The sequence below is a fragment of the Empidonax traillii genome, unplaced genomic scaffold (assembly GCF_003031625.1).
Source record: "Empidonax traillii isolate 1590-97213 ecotype Southwest subspecies unplaced genomic scaffold, ASM303162v1 scaffold172:size1107868, whole genome shotgun sequence".
Classification (NCBI taxonomy): domain Eukaryota; kingdom Metazoa; phylum Chordata; class Aves; order Passeriformes; family Tyrannidae; genus Empidonax; species Empidonax traillii.
Window position 1 is genome coordinate 972,524 of NW_020955365.1, and position 18,154 is coordinate 990,677.

Genomic DNA, 18,154 nt, shown 5'->3' on the forward strand with positions numbered 1-18,154 from the left:
TCAGAGCAACAGGCACCTGCTTCATGCTCATGCCTGGCTGCCACACCAGATGGATGACAAATCCTACTCAGGGACTGAGTACCTGATCCCTGTCCCTCCGTGCTGAGACTTTTCCTCCCTTGGCCCCAGGAAAGCCAGTGCTGATGTTTTTGGCCACAACAGTTGCCATCTGATTCAGACCAGAGCTGCACCAGAAGCCATGGAGTCCAAGGGGTAGCAGGAGTACAGTCCTTGTGGTCTCAAAGGAAAACTCATGAGCTTTGTCACCTCTGGCCAGATTATTCCCTATTCCAAGGAATCACTTAAAAAAACATCTCCAAGGTTTCTGACGCTATTTATGAGCTGGTGTAGCCATGGAAACTGTAGTTATACCAGAAATAGCAGCTCACTTGAATGACAAAGAAAACACAAGTTTACAAGACAGTGATTTTTCCAGAGGCTGGCTGAGCTCATGGGACTGTGGGAGGAAATCCCAACTGAGGCACAGAATCAGGGATGCAGCTGATGAGGTCTGTGGCTGGCGTGGGCCACAATAACTCTTTTGAAACGTATGTCTGCAAGCTTGTGCAAGATACTTGGGAGACTTTGTGTCTTATTGATAGAGCTTTATCACTTGCCACACAGATACACCTGACTGGAAATGAGCAGAGAATTAACCAGGCATCTGCAATTAAACCTTGGTTTCTCTCCTGCAGACAGGCAGCATACCAAGTGCTTCTGGATCTCTGGTGAAAGGACCATGGTAGGACCTGGATTTAGAGTTAGATTGTCTATTGGTCTTGTAGGAGATCAGAGGTTGTCACATCAACAGCAGTTCTGTGAGAAAGCTGGTGTAGTAAGGTACCTGCAGAAGAAGACTTGCACGCTGTAATCCTCTTCCCCCAATGCCGACCATGTTCCTAAACTGTATGCCATTTGTGCTAGTGAAAAAAAGAGAAATAGATACAGAGGATTGGGCTTTGCCTAGCACAGATATTTAGTTGTTGGAATACATGCAAATCAGCCCATCAAAGATGCAGAGAAGGCATCCTCATTGAGAGGTTTATTGTTTCTCCTTCAGGAAATCATACACAGTTATTTTGGTGTCAGCATTAAGTATCTGTAACAGCCTACAATAAACTAGTTGTGCTGACTTTGGGAGTCTGTGCCTGCTGCTGAATAAAAAGTTATGTTTGCTGTCCCAGAGCTGAGATTGCAGAAGAGCCATATTCATATCTACTCATGCTCTGGAGGCTGCTCTGGCAGTGGGGCAGAGATTAAAGAGGCTGATGTCTGTTTTTCCACTTCCAGGGCTCTAGAGAGAGATTTCCATGATCAACCTGGAGAAAAGGGTCCTTTGAGGAAATAAAAATCAAGCCATAAGGTTTTGCTGAACTATCAGCGACGGCCCTGTCTGTGTTAGAAACTAGGCAGCACTAGGGATGACTAAGTCCTCAAGCCAAATGGCCATTGCCTAGGTTTCTTCAAGAAAAATGAAGTCCCTGATTTTCTGATTCAATCAAGGGTTCTCTATCTGTGCATGTCATAACATCATTACAGGACCCAGGCTTTCAGGCCCGCATGCTTTAGGACATTCTAAGGCTTTTTATAGCAGATGATATAAAACTGGTTAGTCTGTCATACACTTCATTAGTTACCAGAGAGTTACATTTTCTTTTGAGTAGTGATCTGGCCTTTCCTGGAACAGATAACTGAGACTTATCTCACACTCACAAGACTGCTATGTTAGTATGATTTGATTAATTTACAGGAACTTTTCCCTGATGGGATAAATAAAATGAAAATCAGAAAGTTTGTTTGTTTTGTTTTGTGGGGGTTTTTTCTTTGTTTTTTTTTTTTTTTCTTAGATAACACTTTTCACCCTCAGATCTTGAAAGAGAGAATTAAGCTTTCATCATCCTTATTTGTAAATACAGAAGCTGATTCACAGAAAGTTGACAGACCTGCAGATGAGACTCAGACATCCAGACATCTGCTGTGGGGACTGGTGTGCTTGTCCGTGCAGCACAAAAAGCTCAGTCCTTTATAACTGATTTGTGATTCATCATTTAAGAGCATCCCCCCGCTCACTGCAGAGTTGTCCCATGAGAAAGCAGTATCATTAGTGAGCATCCTTTCCATGCATTAACTTTGCTTAATGTTTGCATCCAGGCTGTTGGTAATGACACAGTGGGACTGAGTTTGTTAGAACATTTTAGAAAGCACGCTTTCTTTCCTGTTTTTACTCTGCCCACAATTAAAATATCTTTTTTTTCTTTTATAAGATTAATTTTGCTCCTGAATGACATTTACAGAACAAGCTCAACATTATTATACTGAACCAAAACTTAGCATTTTCCCTTCTTTTATCAAACCCTGGCAGTTAATTTTGTTATCTATATGACTGCCATAAATCAGAGCATGTGGTTGCTCTTAAAAATGTACCCAAATCACACAGTTTTCACAGTATTGTCTCAAGGGTCCTATTTAGATTTTTCTTTTTCCATAATTGATTCTTCTGTATGAATGACATACCATATACCTGCAAACAGTGATTAAATAATCCATTAGCACTCTCTAAAATGATCATACATTGAACAAAACAGACAAGCAATCCTGCCTTATTAAAAAAAAAAAACAGACTTCAAGAGTGTGTTTTCATTTAAATAGAAATCAGATAATTCTAGATCTTTCTTCTAGATCTTTCTTTCTTCTTCTGGGTTAAGAAGAAGAAACTGTACACAAATCAGCTCCAGATGTCCTCCTTCCTGACAGCTTCTTTTCTCATCTTTTTTTTCTTTTTTTCTTTGAATGATCAATTCTTTCTCCTTGGCAACCAGCAGCCCAATAAAGGGAGACTCTTCTAAACATTTTGGTAAAATGTTTCTTTCTTCTTCTTAAGAGGACACATATTTTCCTATGACTTTCACATCATGAAACATCTTTCCTCCTCCTACCACATAAAAGCACTGCCGTGCAATCTCATCCAGTTCAGCTCTTTGTCACCATTATTACGATTTTTTTCACGTAACAGCTGAGGCTTTCAAAAAGAAACGATTGCTTCTGGGGAGCATCTCGCACTCTCCTTGGGAACATTTGACTAATGGGCAGAGGAGGCAGCTCTTCCTGCTCCATTATCTTGTCTCTTGGGTGGCTGCTCACCTCCCAGACACATGGATGCTAAATGCTCTAGTTGCCATGCGATAGCAGATCCCCAGTGGAAATAACTGTGGAAGGAGAAAAGCCAGAGGATGAAAATCTGAATCAATTTTTTTAAAAATTTATTTTCTCCTTTTATTGTTCAGGTGTACTGCAAGTACTAACCCTTCCGTTCTTCCCTCAGGATCTTGCAAATGTGTAGAGCTTAATGTTGTTTGTTTGTTTGCTTATTTGTTTGTTTTTGGTTTTGTTTTTAATGGCCTTTCACTGGCAGATTCCAGCCTTTTTTTAAATTTAGATCCTCTACACTCTTGCTTTCCACTGGAGGTACATATCTCTATAAAATGCATTCAAGCTTCTTACTGGGAGGCCACTAACAATATTTCTGTGTCAAGAACCTTGAACTGCAGCTTGCTTCCTGGTCCAGTCAAGCATCAAAAACCCACCACAGACTAACTGAACTGTTTAGTAGCCATCATTGCATGTGGGGCATGCACGTGTTGCACAAAGGATGTTCTGACAGTTTCATATAAACAAAGATTTATTTGTGGCACACTGATAGCTGAGGGCATGTAACGGTGTGAGTGTAATGGTGAAAGTTACTTCTAGAGAAAAATGAAAACAAAGGAAGAGGACAGAGAGAAAAGGGGGAAATTTCCCCACTGGCCGTCTGGGAAGGGCAATGATGGAGTCCAACAGGAGCACCGTCCTCTGAGGGCTCTCTCCAATGAAGCAGGCTATGACAGTGAAAATGACGAGTATGATGATTTCTGGCCATGCTTTCCCTTAGCATGACATACTTTTCATCAAGACCCACTTAAACTCCTATTGGTTATCCCTGGTTGTGATTCTATTAGCTCTGGGAGGAGAACGCTCATCATGTGTAAATGCTGTACATTCATTGCTTGTTAAGCTTCTGTGAATATGTAATACTGGATAATATTTACTGAGAATTTAAATAGCCATTGGCTCTTTTGTTGTGCAGCACATTTTTTTTCTCTTTTATATACTAAAACCCACAAAACAAGAAAAAAAAAAAGGAGTGGGAGGAAGAGCAATTCTCTCACCAGCTCTTCCATGAGAATCCGCCATAATAAGGCTGTGGGGGTTTACAGAGGCAAGGCTGTGAGAGTAATAATATGGGAACAGTACAAGTGCAATAAAAGAAAAATGTTGCCACAGAGACTCTGGTAATTACTGTCTCATGGCTTCAGAGAGAGGTTATATAGCTGCAAGCAGCACGCCCTGAGCACTGCTACAGGTAAAGCACCAAGGCACTTAAGGCACCCATGAGCCAGCTGGAGTCTGGACACAGCCTGAAAAGAAGACATGAATTCCAGTATAAAATCAAGTTCCCTGTCAAGAGTAGTGTTTAGCACAGGAATGGCATAGTGAAGCTGGCAAGGGAGATTTCCTAAGGTCAGCAGAGGAGGAGAGGATGGAACAGCTCTCCTCCTAATTTAGTCCCAGCTTTGGCTCTGGCTGTTTCAGAGAAAAGTCATGATGCAGGGAAGAGTGCTTGAATAACTACTTCTTAACACCCTGCCTGGTGATCAGCTTAGAAATGAGATTTGATTACACTTGCTGAGATTTGACCTTACATAACCACCTGTTTTCTGAGAGGTCCTTAAATAATCCAGTCCTCTTTCAAATCCACCTCTGGTGGGTGACTTCTCTAGGACACGTCCCCTGGAGAACGCTGACTTCTGCCACAGCATCTACTGAAGGATGGAGAGCAAAAGCTGCTTTCCCCTCTGCAGGGCTCTGGAGTGCAGGGGACACAGAGAAGACACCCATGCTACCCAGTGTCAGGGACTTTCTTCCCCTGTTGTCTCACTCACCCCCTTCCAGCTGCTTAGCTCTCCCTCTCCTTCACTGAGCTTCTCTGTCCATCCTCAGCCTTTCTCAGGCTAGCCCCTTGAGGAAACTGGCTCTGTTTTGTCCCTACCCTTTCATCCCCAACTAAATCCTTTTCCTTCCTCTGTCTTCTTGTTTCCTTGCTTCCCCAGAAGTGACATGTGAAGTCTCTGCACACCTTCAGGCTTGAGATGGGAGTTACGGGATTAGCACTTTAACAGGCCTGAAAGCTGCTTAGACAAGTATTAAATCTCCAATCTTCCCCCATCTTTCAACGGAATCACTTCTAGAGGAGCTGGAGAGATGGAGCATACAGTTATTTTTTCATGGGTCAGCTCTTCATCCATCTGAGACCCCTCAAGTACTGTGGCTGAGCGGTTTGAAGGGATTCCCACTGGATTGGGGTTGGGTAGCCCAGATAAACCCTTACCAGGGGCTCTGTGTTGGCACCTCAAAGTGCCTTCTCCCTCCTTCCTCTCCATGCTGAATATTGGCTCCTTTGCCTGGCACTGTGTCTAGCCCCCATCCCTTTCCTCCCTCCTCACCCCATCAGCTGCACACTCCTTCGCAGCATTTTAGGAGGAGTGAGTGGCACAGAGTAAGAAGAAAATGGGCACCATTTATTCTAGGCACAGCAGGATCAACCTTAGGATGCTGACTTTTAAAGTGAATCATGGGACAACTTGTGTCTCTGCTATTTAAATGGAATGAATTCATGCTACGTTGTCTGCATCCCCCTGTTTATCTCACTTAAATGGGAGTCAGAGAAGGTAGTGCTGGGATTACCAAGGAGTTGGGTGGCACCTCGTGATGCAGTGAATGCCCCCTCATGAGGCAGAGAAAGATTTTGTGTCTGAGCTCCCTGATCTGTCACCTTCCCCGTTCTCATCGCCTCGTGACTGTCTCAGGACCGGATTACCTCCTCCCATCTCTGCAGGGAGGAGGATCTCTGTGTGTAGTGAGGGACACCATCTGGGGACAGCATCTAGGGGACACCCGCAGCCAAAATTGACACTTACCTTGCAGCACCTGTTGACGTGAATTTGCTGCACTGTGAGGTTGTCTTCCCAGCGTATCACCTGTAGCCTTCCCGGACACTATAAAAAGCTTGAGGAGGAGGCAAGACTCGTGACAGTGTCAGGATTCAGCAACATTATTCATTAAAGAGAAATCTAAGTTAATAACACTATGTACCAAGTTCAGTGAAAATGCAAATTAGTAGTTCTAAAACAAACCAGTTTACAAGAACAGCATTAAAAAATATTACACTATCGATCCTCTTAAAATTATAAAAATGAATTCACTAGCTGTCTCTTTTTGATTTTTCCCCTCAGAGTTTCCAGCCTGGGAAATTTCACTCCAAATTAGACAGCTTTGGAAATTAGAAGTAAGTGAAAATAAAAGATTCTAACAGGTGAAGTTTTTCTGAATTAGTCATTTCTAAACGCTGTAAAATAGTTCTATTCCACAAATGCAACCACCTGTTCCACAGAAGATGGCAAGGACATTTAGCATCACAAAGCTGCAATATACCACCACTGTAAAAAATTCAAATCCAGAAATACTGGACTGATTATGGCTGCAATCCAAATTCAAAGAGGAAAAAAATGCCATACTTAGGTTTTTTTAATCTTACAATTTAAAAAAAAATGTCAATATTTGGTGTTTCCAGTAAGTTGCTACAGACACATATGACTGCTGAGAATAAAGGCTACATAATTGAAGGATATGTTTTTAAAAATTTGCATAAGCTTTTTGAAAGAAGCTTAGACATTAGTGGTTGATCACACATATTAATTAGGTCAACTAATTGTGATCAGTGGGGTAAAAGTAAGTAAGGCTGAATCATAATATTTTAAGTAGAACATATCATTTTCCAATTAAGAACATATTTGAGATTTTACCATTTTTTTTACAATAAAGCAGGTACACTCTAGCTGTTGTCCTTGCCTCCTTCTGTCACAGAAAAAGGAGTTGTCTGCAGTTGGACAATGTCTGCCAAGAGATGATCTTCATTGCAAGGCATCAGTTTGTCAGAGATTAAATACTAATTTGTAGAGATTTGCTTTCAGTGATGTTCTGCTCCAGCATGGTTCAAAACCTTCCTTTCTTCCAGCAGAGCTGTGACGTGGTTCCCCAGCAGGATGCTGGATATGCTGACCCATAGGATGATGACTGGTTTCTAAGTTCCCATCTGCTCGGCACGGTGCGTATCCAACATCTACAGCTCCTTCTCACACTGCTTACCAAGAGGAAGATGAAGCACAGAGCACTGGCATGATTTGCCCATGATTACATACTGGCTAATTTCTAATCTAGGACTCAAATCTCCTTCCCCTGCATGGTAGGCAGACGTGCATATATAGGCTGAGTGTACATACATACGGTGGCACACAGCTAAACACCCCTCTACCTTTATGCACATTTGTGGATATATTGGTTGTGATTTATGCTCACATGTGTTTAGAAATAGTGTGTAAATAGCAACACAAAGGTACATGCAGTCTAGTGTTTAATTCAAAAGAAACCCACAAAAGAGACCAAGCTAATCTCAACTATGCCTCAGCAAGAATGATCGCCATAGTGCTAATTATGATTGTACTGGTTTCTCTCTGCACAGCTGCTAAAGCCAAGGAAACTTCAAGCCAAGCCACACCTCCTCCCATCTAAACCATTTTCTGATCTCCCAGTACGGACTGGGAAGTTTGATAAAATCAGAGTTAGTCCAGACAGCAAGACAAGCAGTTGATGTACAAGACTCAGTGGCGTCCTCAAAGCTCCCCACAGTTATATTCAACTCTTCACAGCTTTTCCGGGCCAGGACTGTTCACATGAACAATATGAGCCACCATAAAGTGGCATTGTAGTTGAAAGAATTTGCTCTGTCCTTTCCCCATCCCTGTCCCACACAGACATTTCCCTGGTGCTGGCATAAAGGTTTAGCCACATTTGTATGTTATGAACAAATATTGGGAAACCTATCTGGATTGAAAACTCACTGGTATATACTTATGCATTTGCTTACATATTTTTGTCTGGTACCGTTTAAACTTATCTCACTGCTGTATTCAACTCAGATCTCTTGTGCTGGCCCATGGGGAGGGTTAGTGTAGGAGTGAAAAAGAGCAGAAGAGAACAAAATCATTTCTCTTGGTCATGAAACTAATTCATGGAAGCTTAAAACGTTTCTGCGGCTATAGCCTCTGCTAAATGGAAATCCACTGTCAGACAGACATTTGCTCTGTTTGTCCCTTGAAATGCATGATCTAAGAATCACTGTGCAACCCATAGCCTAAATCAAGGGAATGTCAGGCTGGGAGAATCAGTCCCCTTCTTCTGAGATCTGTTTAACCCCGAAGAAGAGCCCTTTTACTCGGTTGTTTGCAACCTTTAAAAATTTGTGTACAATAAATGTTTTCTAATGGACATGTGGATGTGAATTTAAGCCCATGGACAATAGATTTGCTTCGCTTACTTTGCTTCCGTAAGTGCATTAAGAGCAGCGTATCAGTCATTGCAGGTACAGATTTGTCGGTTGCAAACCATTGATCTAATTTGTTGTACACTGAGGACTGCGTACGCGAAGGATTTATGTGACTGAAGAACTAACTAAGTGGGCACTGCGTGAGTGGAAAAGAAAAAAGAAATCTGCTGATATTTCAGAAAGGAAGCACTGTAGAATCTTTTGGATCATTTAAGCAACTCTGGGAAATGAGAGCTTGTTCTTCCTAAGGTAGCTGATCTTTGAAACTGCTTGTGTGAGAATGGCTGGGAGTTGGGAACAATAAGCTGATTAAGTGCAGCAGGTAGCACAGGAAAAATGAGGTTCATAATAACCTCCATTTGCACTACCCCTTATCTTCCCATGTACGCAGGAATACATAACCTGATTCTCCGCATATTTCATTCGGTATAAATCAGGGTCAGCTTTTGAAATCGACCTTAATTACACCAGGAAAATAAATAAAACAAAAGCCTGCGGCGAAAAACAAAGACATCCCCCCTCTCGCTCCCAGGCACAGAAGCCCTCCCCGAGAGCCCGGAGCCGTGCACGGGGAGCACTCCCGCGTCCCTGGCCGGGCTCAGCTCCGCAGACAAAGCCCTGTGCACCTCTGCGCAAAAAGAGCGCAGCGCGGCGCCGAGCGGGCGGGAGCGCAGACAAAGCGGGGCAGGCGCCGCAGCATGCGGGGCCGCGCAGGGCTTCCTCTGCGAGTGGGCTGCTGCTGCCGCGCTCCTTTTTTTTTTTTTTTTTTTTTCTTTCTGCGTGTGAGTGTTATTTTTTTTTTTCCTCTCTTCACCAACTTCCTTCCTGCTCCAACTGCCAAGGCTCGAGGCTGAGCGCTGACAGCAGAGGAGGACCCCGGCCGCAGGCGCCGCTCAGCCGGTGAGTACGAGGGGCGGGCAGGGGGGAGCCGCGCAGGGACAGCGCGGCGGGCGCACCCCCGGCTCGCTCCCCGCTGGCGCCGCGCAACTTTGCGCCTTTGTTCCCGGTGGCTGGCGCCGATGCCCTGTCCTGCCCGGGGAGACTGGCAGGGCCCTGCTAGGACCCGAGGGGAAAGCCTGTCCACCCGAGGCTCTGCACGGCGTTGTGGTGGAGGGGCAGGGGCAGGGGAAGCGGTCCCGGCGCCACCGCGGTGGCGGCGGGTGCATCACTGCGGGGTGGTACCCGCGGTCCCCGGGCAGTGGGCGCTCTTTACGTCCCCGCACCCCAGAGGGGGTGGGATGGGCAGGCCAGGGCTGGGGGCGCTGCTGAGTCCGGTGTGTTTTTCCCCCATCGCGGAAAATTACTTCCTCCCCGCTAAGCCCGCTTCCTGGAGATAAGCTCTCGGTCAGGGGATGGTTTGGAGGAGTGATGCGCAGAGGGAAGGCAAGTGAAATGCTGCTCCTGTGACACCCCTTTTTGTGCCCCATGGTGGCATGGGGGAGCGAGGAGGTGCCCACCATCCACCTTGTCATTGCCCCCTCCTGCTGCAGGTGCGAGGGCAGCCACCTACCCACGGCACAAGCAGAACTCAGCTGCGAGACGCTTGCACCCCTCCTCATGGCATGATTCCTTCACCTCCTGCAGCCTACTCTCTCTGGCAAGCATCCCTAACCCTTACCCTCTCCCTACTGTTTCATGGGTCCTGCCAGGCCTTGGAATTGCAGGTGACGCAGGACTGTGGGTTGGGGCTGCAGGAACGCAAGAAAAATGTGGCAGGGCAAGACACAAATCACAAAGATTTCTCCTTGCATGGAGCAATATAGGGTTAATTTTCTCTTTTAATGAGGCTCCTGGCCTGAATGGGGGGCTCTATCTTAGTCCTTGGCCTGGGCAGTGGCACAGAAGCTCAGGGACTGCGGCAGGAACATGCTTTCTCTTGGGAGGCGCTGGTGCCTGAGGCCAGGCACGTGTCTTAGCTTGCAGAGGGGACCAGCTCCAGAGCTGGAGCAAGTAGAGGCAGGAGCAGTTGAGATGGGAGCTTTCCTCTTGGCCACCTTGGCAGGAAGACAGGGTCAGGTCCATGACCTGGGGGGAAATGCCAGAACGAGGTCTGATCAGAGCCATTCTGAGATGCCTGCGAGCCAGGGGTTCTTCATCCCAAACAGCCTGGCTGGTCCTGTTCCCTGCAGGATCTTACTGTTGGCATTGCAGGTTGTCTGTCCATCTTTCTGGGAGTTTTCAGAGTCTAAAAGCATTCCCTCTCAAGTGAGCCACCCCCAGAGGGTGGCAGGGAGAGTCTCTATGGCATATATGATGCAAAGGGAGGGTCTGAGGGATGAGGAGCAATCAGCTGGTCCAGTCCTGACTCTCTGCCTTTTCCCTGCATATAGCAAGAGATCTCTCTTTCCATCTCTTGGGTCTGTCCCTCTCCTGTGGTAAACCACAAGAGGTGGATGGGGGAGGATAAGGGCAGGCAGGCAGGCACCTCTGCTGTGTGCTTGCAGTAGTGGCAGATGCATCCTGATATCATGAGAGAGCTTGGGAGAGTCGAAATTACTGAGACCAGCAGCTGGAGCCCAAGTGGAAGGTGACACCTGGCAGTGGCTGTCATGGCTTGTCACATCCTCTTCCTGTGCTGAGTATGGAATGGCACTGAGGGGACTGTGAGGCTTTCTAAGGTGACTGCCCTGGGGCCGTAGAGTGGTGGGGCATGTGTAATTATTGCTTTCATGAGAGAGCTTTGGGTTTCCTTTCTCATGAGGACAAGCTCAAGGGCCTTTCCTACAGTATTTGGGTACTTCACACTCCTAGGTAGGGTTGGGTGTGAAGTCAGTCCAGGTTATTCAGCTGCTAGGACCTGCTTTCTTTCCTGCCCATTTGAGTTGAGATTGCCTTTTATTTCCCACCAGCCCACTCTGCACTAGTTTTGCACTCACTACAAAATTGCAAAGTTGCCTTGCAATGAGCATTTCCCATTAGCATGCCTGAGTCTTCTTGGTCCTGTGCTGCTCAATCTTTGTAACATGCCTCTGTCCCTTTGTAACACGCCAATATGTATCACTCCTTGATTATTTTTTCCCCCACTGCAATTGCTCTGGGAGGTGTGCATGTTACTCATTATTGCCTGATACCACTTGCTGATTCACCCTGGACAGGTGTGGTTTTTTTTTTTTTTTTTTTAATATTTCCTTTCAGTTTTAACGAAGGAGAAAACTATCCCATTAGCTCTCAATTTAACTTTTGGGAGCAGGGCAAATGTTAAGACCACAGCTGCAGAGAAGGATAAAGGGTTTGTTTGGAAAATTGCAAATAAGCAGGCAAAAGGGGAATTTTTGGTAGGGACAGCCTCAAAGGAAAAGTTAATATAAGTGGATGTGAACTGAATGATCTGTGTAGCTTGACTAAATCCTCTTGCTGCAAAAGAACAAGGAATGGCTTGGCCATTTGTGACAACTGCCACTGTAGTGGGGCACTGCTTTGTTTTTCAGCCTTTGTCTGAAGAGTGGGAAGGTGGCTAGGACCATGTGGCTGGCTCCATGAGGCAGGCAGCTGACTAAGGGGAACCTGCCATGGCACTGCTTACCTCTCCTGCCTGTCTCCTGTTCCCCCATCCCATGCCCTTGCTGTCCATCCGTTGATCTTTCCCTGCTGTGGCTCCTATTTGGGATGCCACCCAAGCAGTTTTGCTGCCCTTCTGTGTTCAGTGGTGCATGTAACAACCATGCTGGCTGCATGGTTGCAGGCTCCAGCTCTCCTGCCTCTCCTTCCCAAGAAGCCCCACTGAAACAGCACAGGTATGCATGGTTGTTCTGTGGTCACCATCAGGCTTTCTTCCTCAGTGGGAAGGAGTCCCGATCAGTGCCTGAAGGGAACTGTTCCTGGGAGCACAGGGAATGCCAGCAGATAGACTAGTGGGTCTGCTTCCTTGAGAGCTTCAGCTGACTTGCTAATCTAAGGGAGTAGCTGTCAGGTATTTGATCTTTCTGTGAAATGTGGCTTTTAATCCATTATGAGGGGTTGAATGAAACATCTGTCCCTGACTTTATTTGTATATCTCTGTGCTCCAGTGTGTGGCAGTGACTCTTTGTGCGAGATAGCTGGGGAGCACTGAAGCCTTGTACAGTGGCTTGTAATTGCGGGGTTGCTGGCCACAACCGTGCTGCAGAGTGGCTGTAAATCACTCTGGTTTCAGCCTCTGCTCCTGCACCTCCTCCCTGGGAGGGAAGAATGGTGTAAGTCTGCGTGTGCGCATGGTGCCTGCAGGGAGAGAGGAGCGGGGGTAGAGGGGGGTTGTGTTCAAGCCAGAATATCAGCACAGCAGTGTCGGGATTGCAGCTGATCACCGTCGCCATTTGCCTGTAACAACCCTGCTGCCTTTGGCACTGGGTGTGTGCCTGCCTGTCCCGGAGACTGAGCCACACTGTGCCCAGAGTGACTGCCCCCGGGGACACTACCCCGTCCAGAGCAATTTCATTGACTGCCCCCTCCTCTGTTACCCAGACCAAGTGACCATGACTGAGAAGACCCAAGAACCTCATGTGGACGAAGATGATGATGAGCTGGATGGGAAACTCAATTACAAACCTCCTCCCCAGAAAACCCTGCAGGAGCTGCAAGAGTTGGACAAGGATGATGAAAGCCTTGCTAAGTACAAGAAGTCCCTGCTGGGAGATGGACCTGTGGTAGTAGGTAGGCTGGGGCACACTGATAGGGAGGGACTGGGGAGATGTATCACAACAGTGTGTTGTGGGGATGAGGCAAGGTTGCCTCAAAGAAGAGAGATCTTGTTTGACCAGGGACATGCACTGCTTCTGCTGAAGGACTGGGGATGTCCAGGTGGAGAGATGCATGTAAAGGAAGCACGGAAGATGCTCTGAGCATTAGGAGTAGAATTACTGGGGAGTGCTGGCTTCAGAAATTGACTTGTGGTGGGAGGTGTGTCGGTCTTGGAGGACTCCTGTGGGGTTAGGAACATGAGGGAGACAGCCTATGCTGAAAGGGAGTCTTGTTTCTCAGAATGATCTTAAGAAGGAAGTCTTCTGTAGTGGAAAGACCTCCTCTAGGTATTGGGATGGAGGCCAGAGGGATCCATGTTGAAGGACTGGGGTAAACGTGTGGTCCTGTTGTGCTAAGAGAAGCCTGGCGTTACTGGGTGTTTCATGAAATGCAGTTTCTGTGTGGGAAGGCATCCCTGTTTCTTCAGTGTCATTCCCCTCTGATTGCATTTAATTTTGCAAGCTGACAGCTTCCCCTGACTTTCCTACCTGCAGACCCAACAGCTCCCAATGTGGTGGTCACTCGACTCACTCTGGTATGTGACTCTGCTCCAGGACCGATCACTATGGACCTTACAGGTAGGCACAGGGTCTGTCCTTGGTCACAAAGGGGAACAAGCAAAGGCCCTGGCATGCTTTAAGTTAAAAGGAAGTTTGTCCTTGGGATGTTACAGTGGGTTTTAGAGGAACTCTGAGGGCATCTTAGCCTTATTTCTTACTTTAAGGTATCCACATATGAATAAAAAAGAAGGAGATGTAACACAGGAAAATATCAAGGGTCTTTTTCTTCAATTAGACTGCTCTAGGTGCTCCTGGGTTTCTGGGTTTCTTCTGCCATCTCTGCTTACTTCCTTTCAGTGAGACCTCACAAGCACAAGGGATGTGCATGCATTCGGCAACAGGCTGTTTTGAAACTTCACAATCAAGCAATACTGCAGTTCCGGCTCCTTAGGACATGGGGAGAGAACCAGGCTTCACCTTATATGGGCTTTTCTGAAGAGAGAGGAAGCTGGGCCCAGAGAGGCAGAGAGGCTTCCTGTTCAACCAAAACCACGCAGATCCCTGCAGAGCCCAGGCAGCCTTCCAAGCTGGGCAGGAGCTGTGAAACACGCTCCACTCACCCAAGCCAGGGCTAGGCATGGATGGAAGCATGCACACACTCCTGCAGATGCCCAACAACAAGTCTATGCGTAAACATCTTTATTTATATGTGCCCAGACCTGTGTTAGTTTAGGAATTATCTTCAGAGATGTGGGCACAGACACCTAGGTACAGCCAGGCATTTCTGTGTATTTGGTCTCATGGTGCAATTGCTTATACAGACCTCCGTGTACTCATTTTGCAGGTGTTGCCATCCTTCAAACAGATGCTCACCTCCAACACCAATCCCAGCCCCGTTCTCTCCCCCATGCATGGTCTCTCCTCTCTGTGACAACTTTAGCTAATGGCTTGATCCTCTCCTTACAGGTGACCTTGAAGCACTCAAGAAAGAGACCTTTGTATTAAAGGAAGGAGTGGAATACAGAGTTAAAATCCACTTCAGAGTGAGTTGTCTTCCTTCCTGTTGCTTCTCATCAGTTGCTGAAGCCAGTCAGCAGCAGTCTATCAGATAACTAGTGCCAGGCAGCATGCCTGCCAAGTAGGTGGGCCCTTGTAAAGCTCTCCTAGCTTCAGGTGTTGTTCTACCCAACAAGGGAGCAGCTGTTTCCAGGGAATTACCTCTGTTTGCTTGCCCCTTGGAGGAAATTGATTTCTGTCCACTCACACTGGTGAACAATAGGTGGTTTGAAAGCCAGATGGGTAGTTTTGGCTGAGTTTGGTTTGGCTTTTTAGCCACCAGAAAACCTTTACTTCACACAAAGTGGAAATGGACAGGGAGGAGAAGACAAGAGATAATGGCTTTTCATGAACGGCTTGTTCAGTCGGTATTACTGGGCTTCATGTACACATTAAAAGGATTTTTAATATTGTAACATCTGGCTGAAGATAGCTGAGTTCTTCTGAGTCATGCTATACCCAAACAGGCTCATTTCTTCCTCTTTTCCCATTAACCAGTGTGTCAGCCATTTCTTATGTTTGCAGCTAAAAACAAAATTTGGCCACGTTGTAGCGTGGCATCCAGCACTGAGCTGATCATCTCCACAGATGTTTGTTTCAGACAAAGCTAGGCTTAGCAGAGAAGACAAAAATGGAAGGAAGGTAGTTCTGAGGCAGACAAAGGAAGGTGTTAATATTTTGGATTCTGTAGGGCAGATTTCCCTTCTTCTCTGAGGGTTGCTTTCTCAGAGGAGACACCTCCTCCTCTCTTTTTGCTATGAAATGTTTCCATCTGTATCTGAGCCCTGTTGACAGGAGATATCTGGAGCCAGACAGGTTATTGTAACTCCCTCTGTCCCATGGTTGGTAAGAGCTGGCATCATGTGAATTCTCCCCTGTGATATAAAAGGATCTGTCCATCTTGTTTTCAGATTAAGTAGTGTACACTGCAAGAAGGCAGTGTATGCTGGAAGGGAACAGCAAAGAATACATCCAAGCTATTGATGGGAGATTTGAGGAATAATTATGACCAAAACTGTGTCCCTCTGTCTCTTGAGGAGAAACTTGCCAGCTCCCTATGGACCTTAGAGGACAGCTGGCAGTGCTCAGCTAATCTTGCCCACCCATTTGTATTGGAGGGATGACTAGTTACCCACATCTGGTTTTCAATATGAAAATTGTTAACTGGGAAATCCCTGCTTCATTTTTCTTTGTCCTCATCAGCCTGTCTTGAGAACATGACTGATGTGCTCCAGTCAGCTTCAAAGTCAGGCAAAGGATGGAGAAGTGCAGGAGATGCACAGAGGATGCTGTTGGTCTCCAGGTGCCCATGGAAAAGTTGTATTAGTGCTCTCTCCAATGTGTCCTGTTCTGAGCCTCCCTGCTATAGGGAGTCAAGATGGGTATGTCTCTAATGAGAGAGAAAATCAGCAGATACAGAACCAAAACCCTTCTCTTGAAGCTTATTTCTGGTCATTTCTTGCAGGTAAACAGGGACATTGTGTCAGGACTGAAATATGTGCAGCACACCTACCGGACAGGGGTGAAGGGTGAGTAAGAGTCCTCCATGCCCTGCACACCAGTGCTCCTACCTCTGTGTTCCCTCTGCTCAAAGAAGTATTCCTGCAGCTCTTGGCTGGGACAGAGGCTCCCTTGGTCCCAAGTCCCTCCCTGCACTGCCATGCAGGAAGTGACTTCTCAGCAGGGTGCATAAGCCTCTGTTAGCCAGGGCAATTGTTTCTTGCCCCTTGTGAACTCAGTATGAGCCAGCTCTGCTATCTGTATGCTACACTATCTGCAGCAGCAAAGTCTGCACAGACTCTGCTTAGACAGTGCTTGTCTCAGATTTCTTCTCCATATGAGCTCTTCACCTCCCCTCCACCTCCCCTCCTCCCCCTATAGAGTGGCTCAGCCTGTGTGAAGCTTCCCATCCCCTGAAAGCTCTTCAGAAGCACTTGGTAAAATTTAGACCTGCTCTACAAAGCTTCCTGCTGTGTGCAGGGTCCTGTATTTGCCGATGAGTTCTCCTCCTTGTGTAGCGCTGGTCTGCTTGGACAAGGCAGAGGAAAGCCCCATTTTGCACACACACATCCTACAGGCATTTTTGCATGTAACCACTTCTAAGGCTTCAGCATCCTGTTCAGCAACAATAAATAAGTGGTGTCTTCTCACCAGGAAAGAGAAGTAATGGGGAATCAAGGTAGACCTTGAGCCATATGCTGTGTGTACTCACTCCCTTCTAGCAGCACATAGATGTGACAGGGTATAGACTGAGTTGCCTGTTCACCTGCCCATCCACCCATCTGATCCTTTCAGCTGTCCTCATGCTTCACTAACTCACTGTTTCCACCAATTCTGCTCCCCTTTGCTGACATGGACTGTCCCTTTCTCTCTCATCTCCTCTCTGTCTGTGATCTGCACTTACGCTCATGGCTTCTTCTCTCTTTACCATTCTCCATCTGAGGGACTCATCCCCTGTGGATTGTTTTCTCCTAGTGGACAAAGCCACGTTCATGGTTGGCAGCTATGGGCCGCGGCCAGAGGAGTATGAGTTCCTGACACCTATTGAAGAGGCTCCTAAGGGTATGCTGGCTCGAGGCACCTATCACAACAAATCCTTCTTCACGGATGATGACAAGCATGACCATCTCACCTGGGAGTGGAACCTGTCCATCAAGAAGGAATGGACAGAATAAGTTCACCCAGTTTGCCTTCCCCCTTCCCGTCCCCTTGCCTCCTGCACCAGTCTCCAGGTGGGCCATGCCCACCACGCTGCTCCTTCCTGCCACCACGGCTGGCCACAGCCTTGGCAGCCCTTCACATGAGTGCTGGGGCTCTGTGCCAGCCTTGGTTGATGCATAGCCCTGCAGGCGGCCTTTGCTGCTTCTTCTGATACACTGAAAACAACCCAACCCCACTCACCACCGCCCCATCATGACACATAATGGGTTAAATTGGGAAGAATCTCCCTCCCTCTCTCCCAATACTTCTTCCTGTTGCCACCATCCCTCCTGTACCAACTCCGGTCCCGGAAGTGCCTTTTCTAGGAAACAAGATCACCTGGCAGGGCAGACTAGTCCCTGGAAAATCCCTATCTTGAGTTACACTTGCCATTGTGCTCTGACTCATTGTAAATGGTTACTTACCTCCCGTGATGGTCTCCTGGTCTGTATCTGGTGCCCTACCCTGTTAAAATCCATCCTTGTGCAGGCAAAACCAGTCAGGGGGAATGCAGCTAGTTGCTGTAATAAGACTTCGGTGTCCCAAGAATAAAACCAGTTTCTTTCTTCCTTTTTGCGTGAGTGTAACTTCTTTTCTAGAGCATGTTTTTCACTGATATGTATATGAAGAATGCATTATAGGAAGGCTTAAGAGCATATTTCAGCAGGGAAATAGTCCTCCTCCTTCAAAACATCAGCCTTAC

The 18,154-nt window shown here is 46.8% G+C and overlaps 1 protein-coding gene across 1 annotated transcript; it reads left to right on the top strand.

Moving 5' to 3' along the window:
• Window positions 1-9,055: 9,055 nt before the first annotated feature.
• On the top strand, window positions 9,056-18,020 carry ARHGDIB (Rho GDP dissociation inhibitor beta). Its single transcript, XM_027885794.1, has 6 exons — window positions 9,056-9,379; window positions 12,920-13,108; window positions 13,690-13,773; window positions 14,662-14,738; window positions 16,217-16,280; window positions 17,227-18,020. The coding sequence occupies exons 2-6, from the start codon at window positions 12,931-12,933 to the stop codon at window positions 17,424-17,426; spliced, it is 603 nt and encodes a 200-aa protein (XP_027741595.1). The 5' UTR covers window positions 9,056-9,379; window positions 12,920-12,930; the 3' UTR covers window positions 17,427-18,020.
• The last annotated feature ends 134 nt before the right edge of the window (window positions 18,021-18,154 follow it).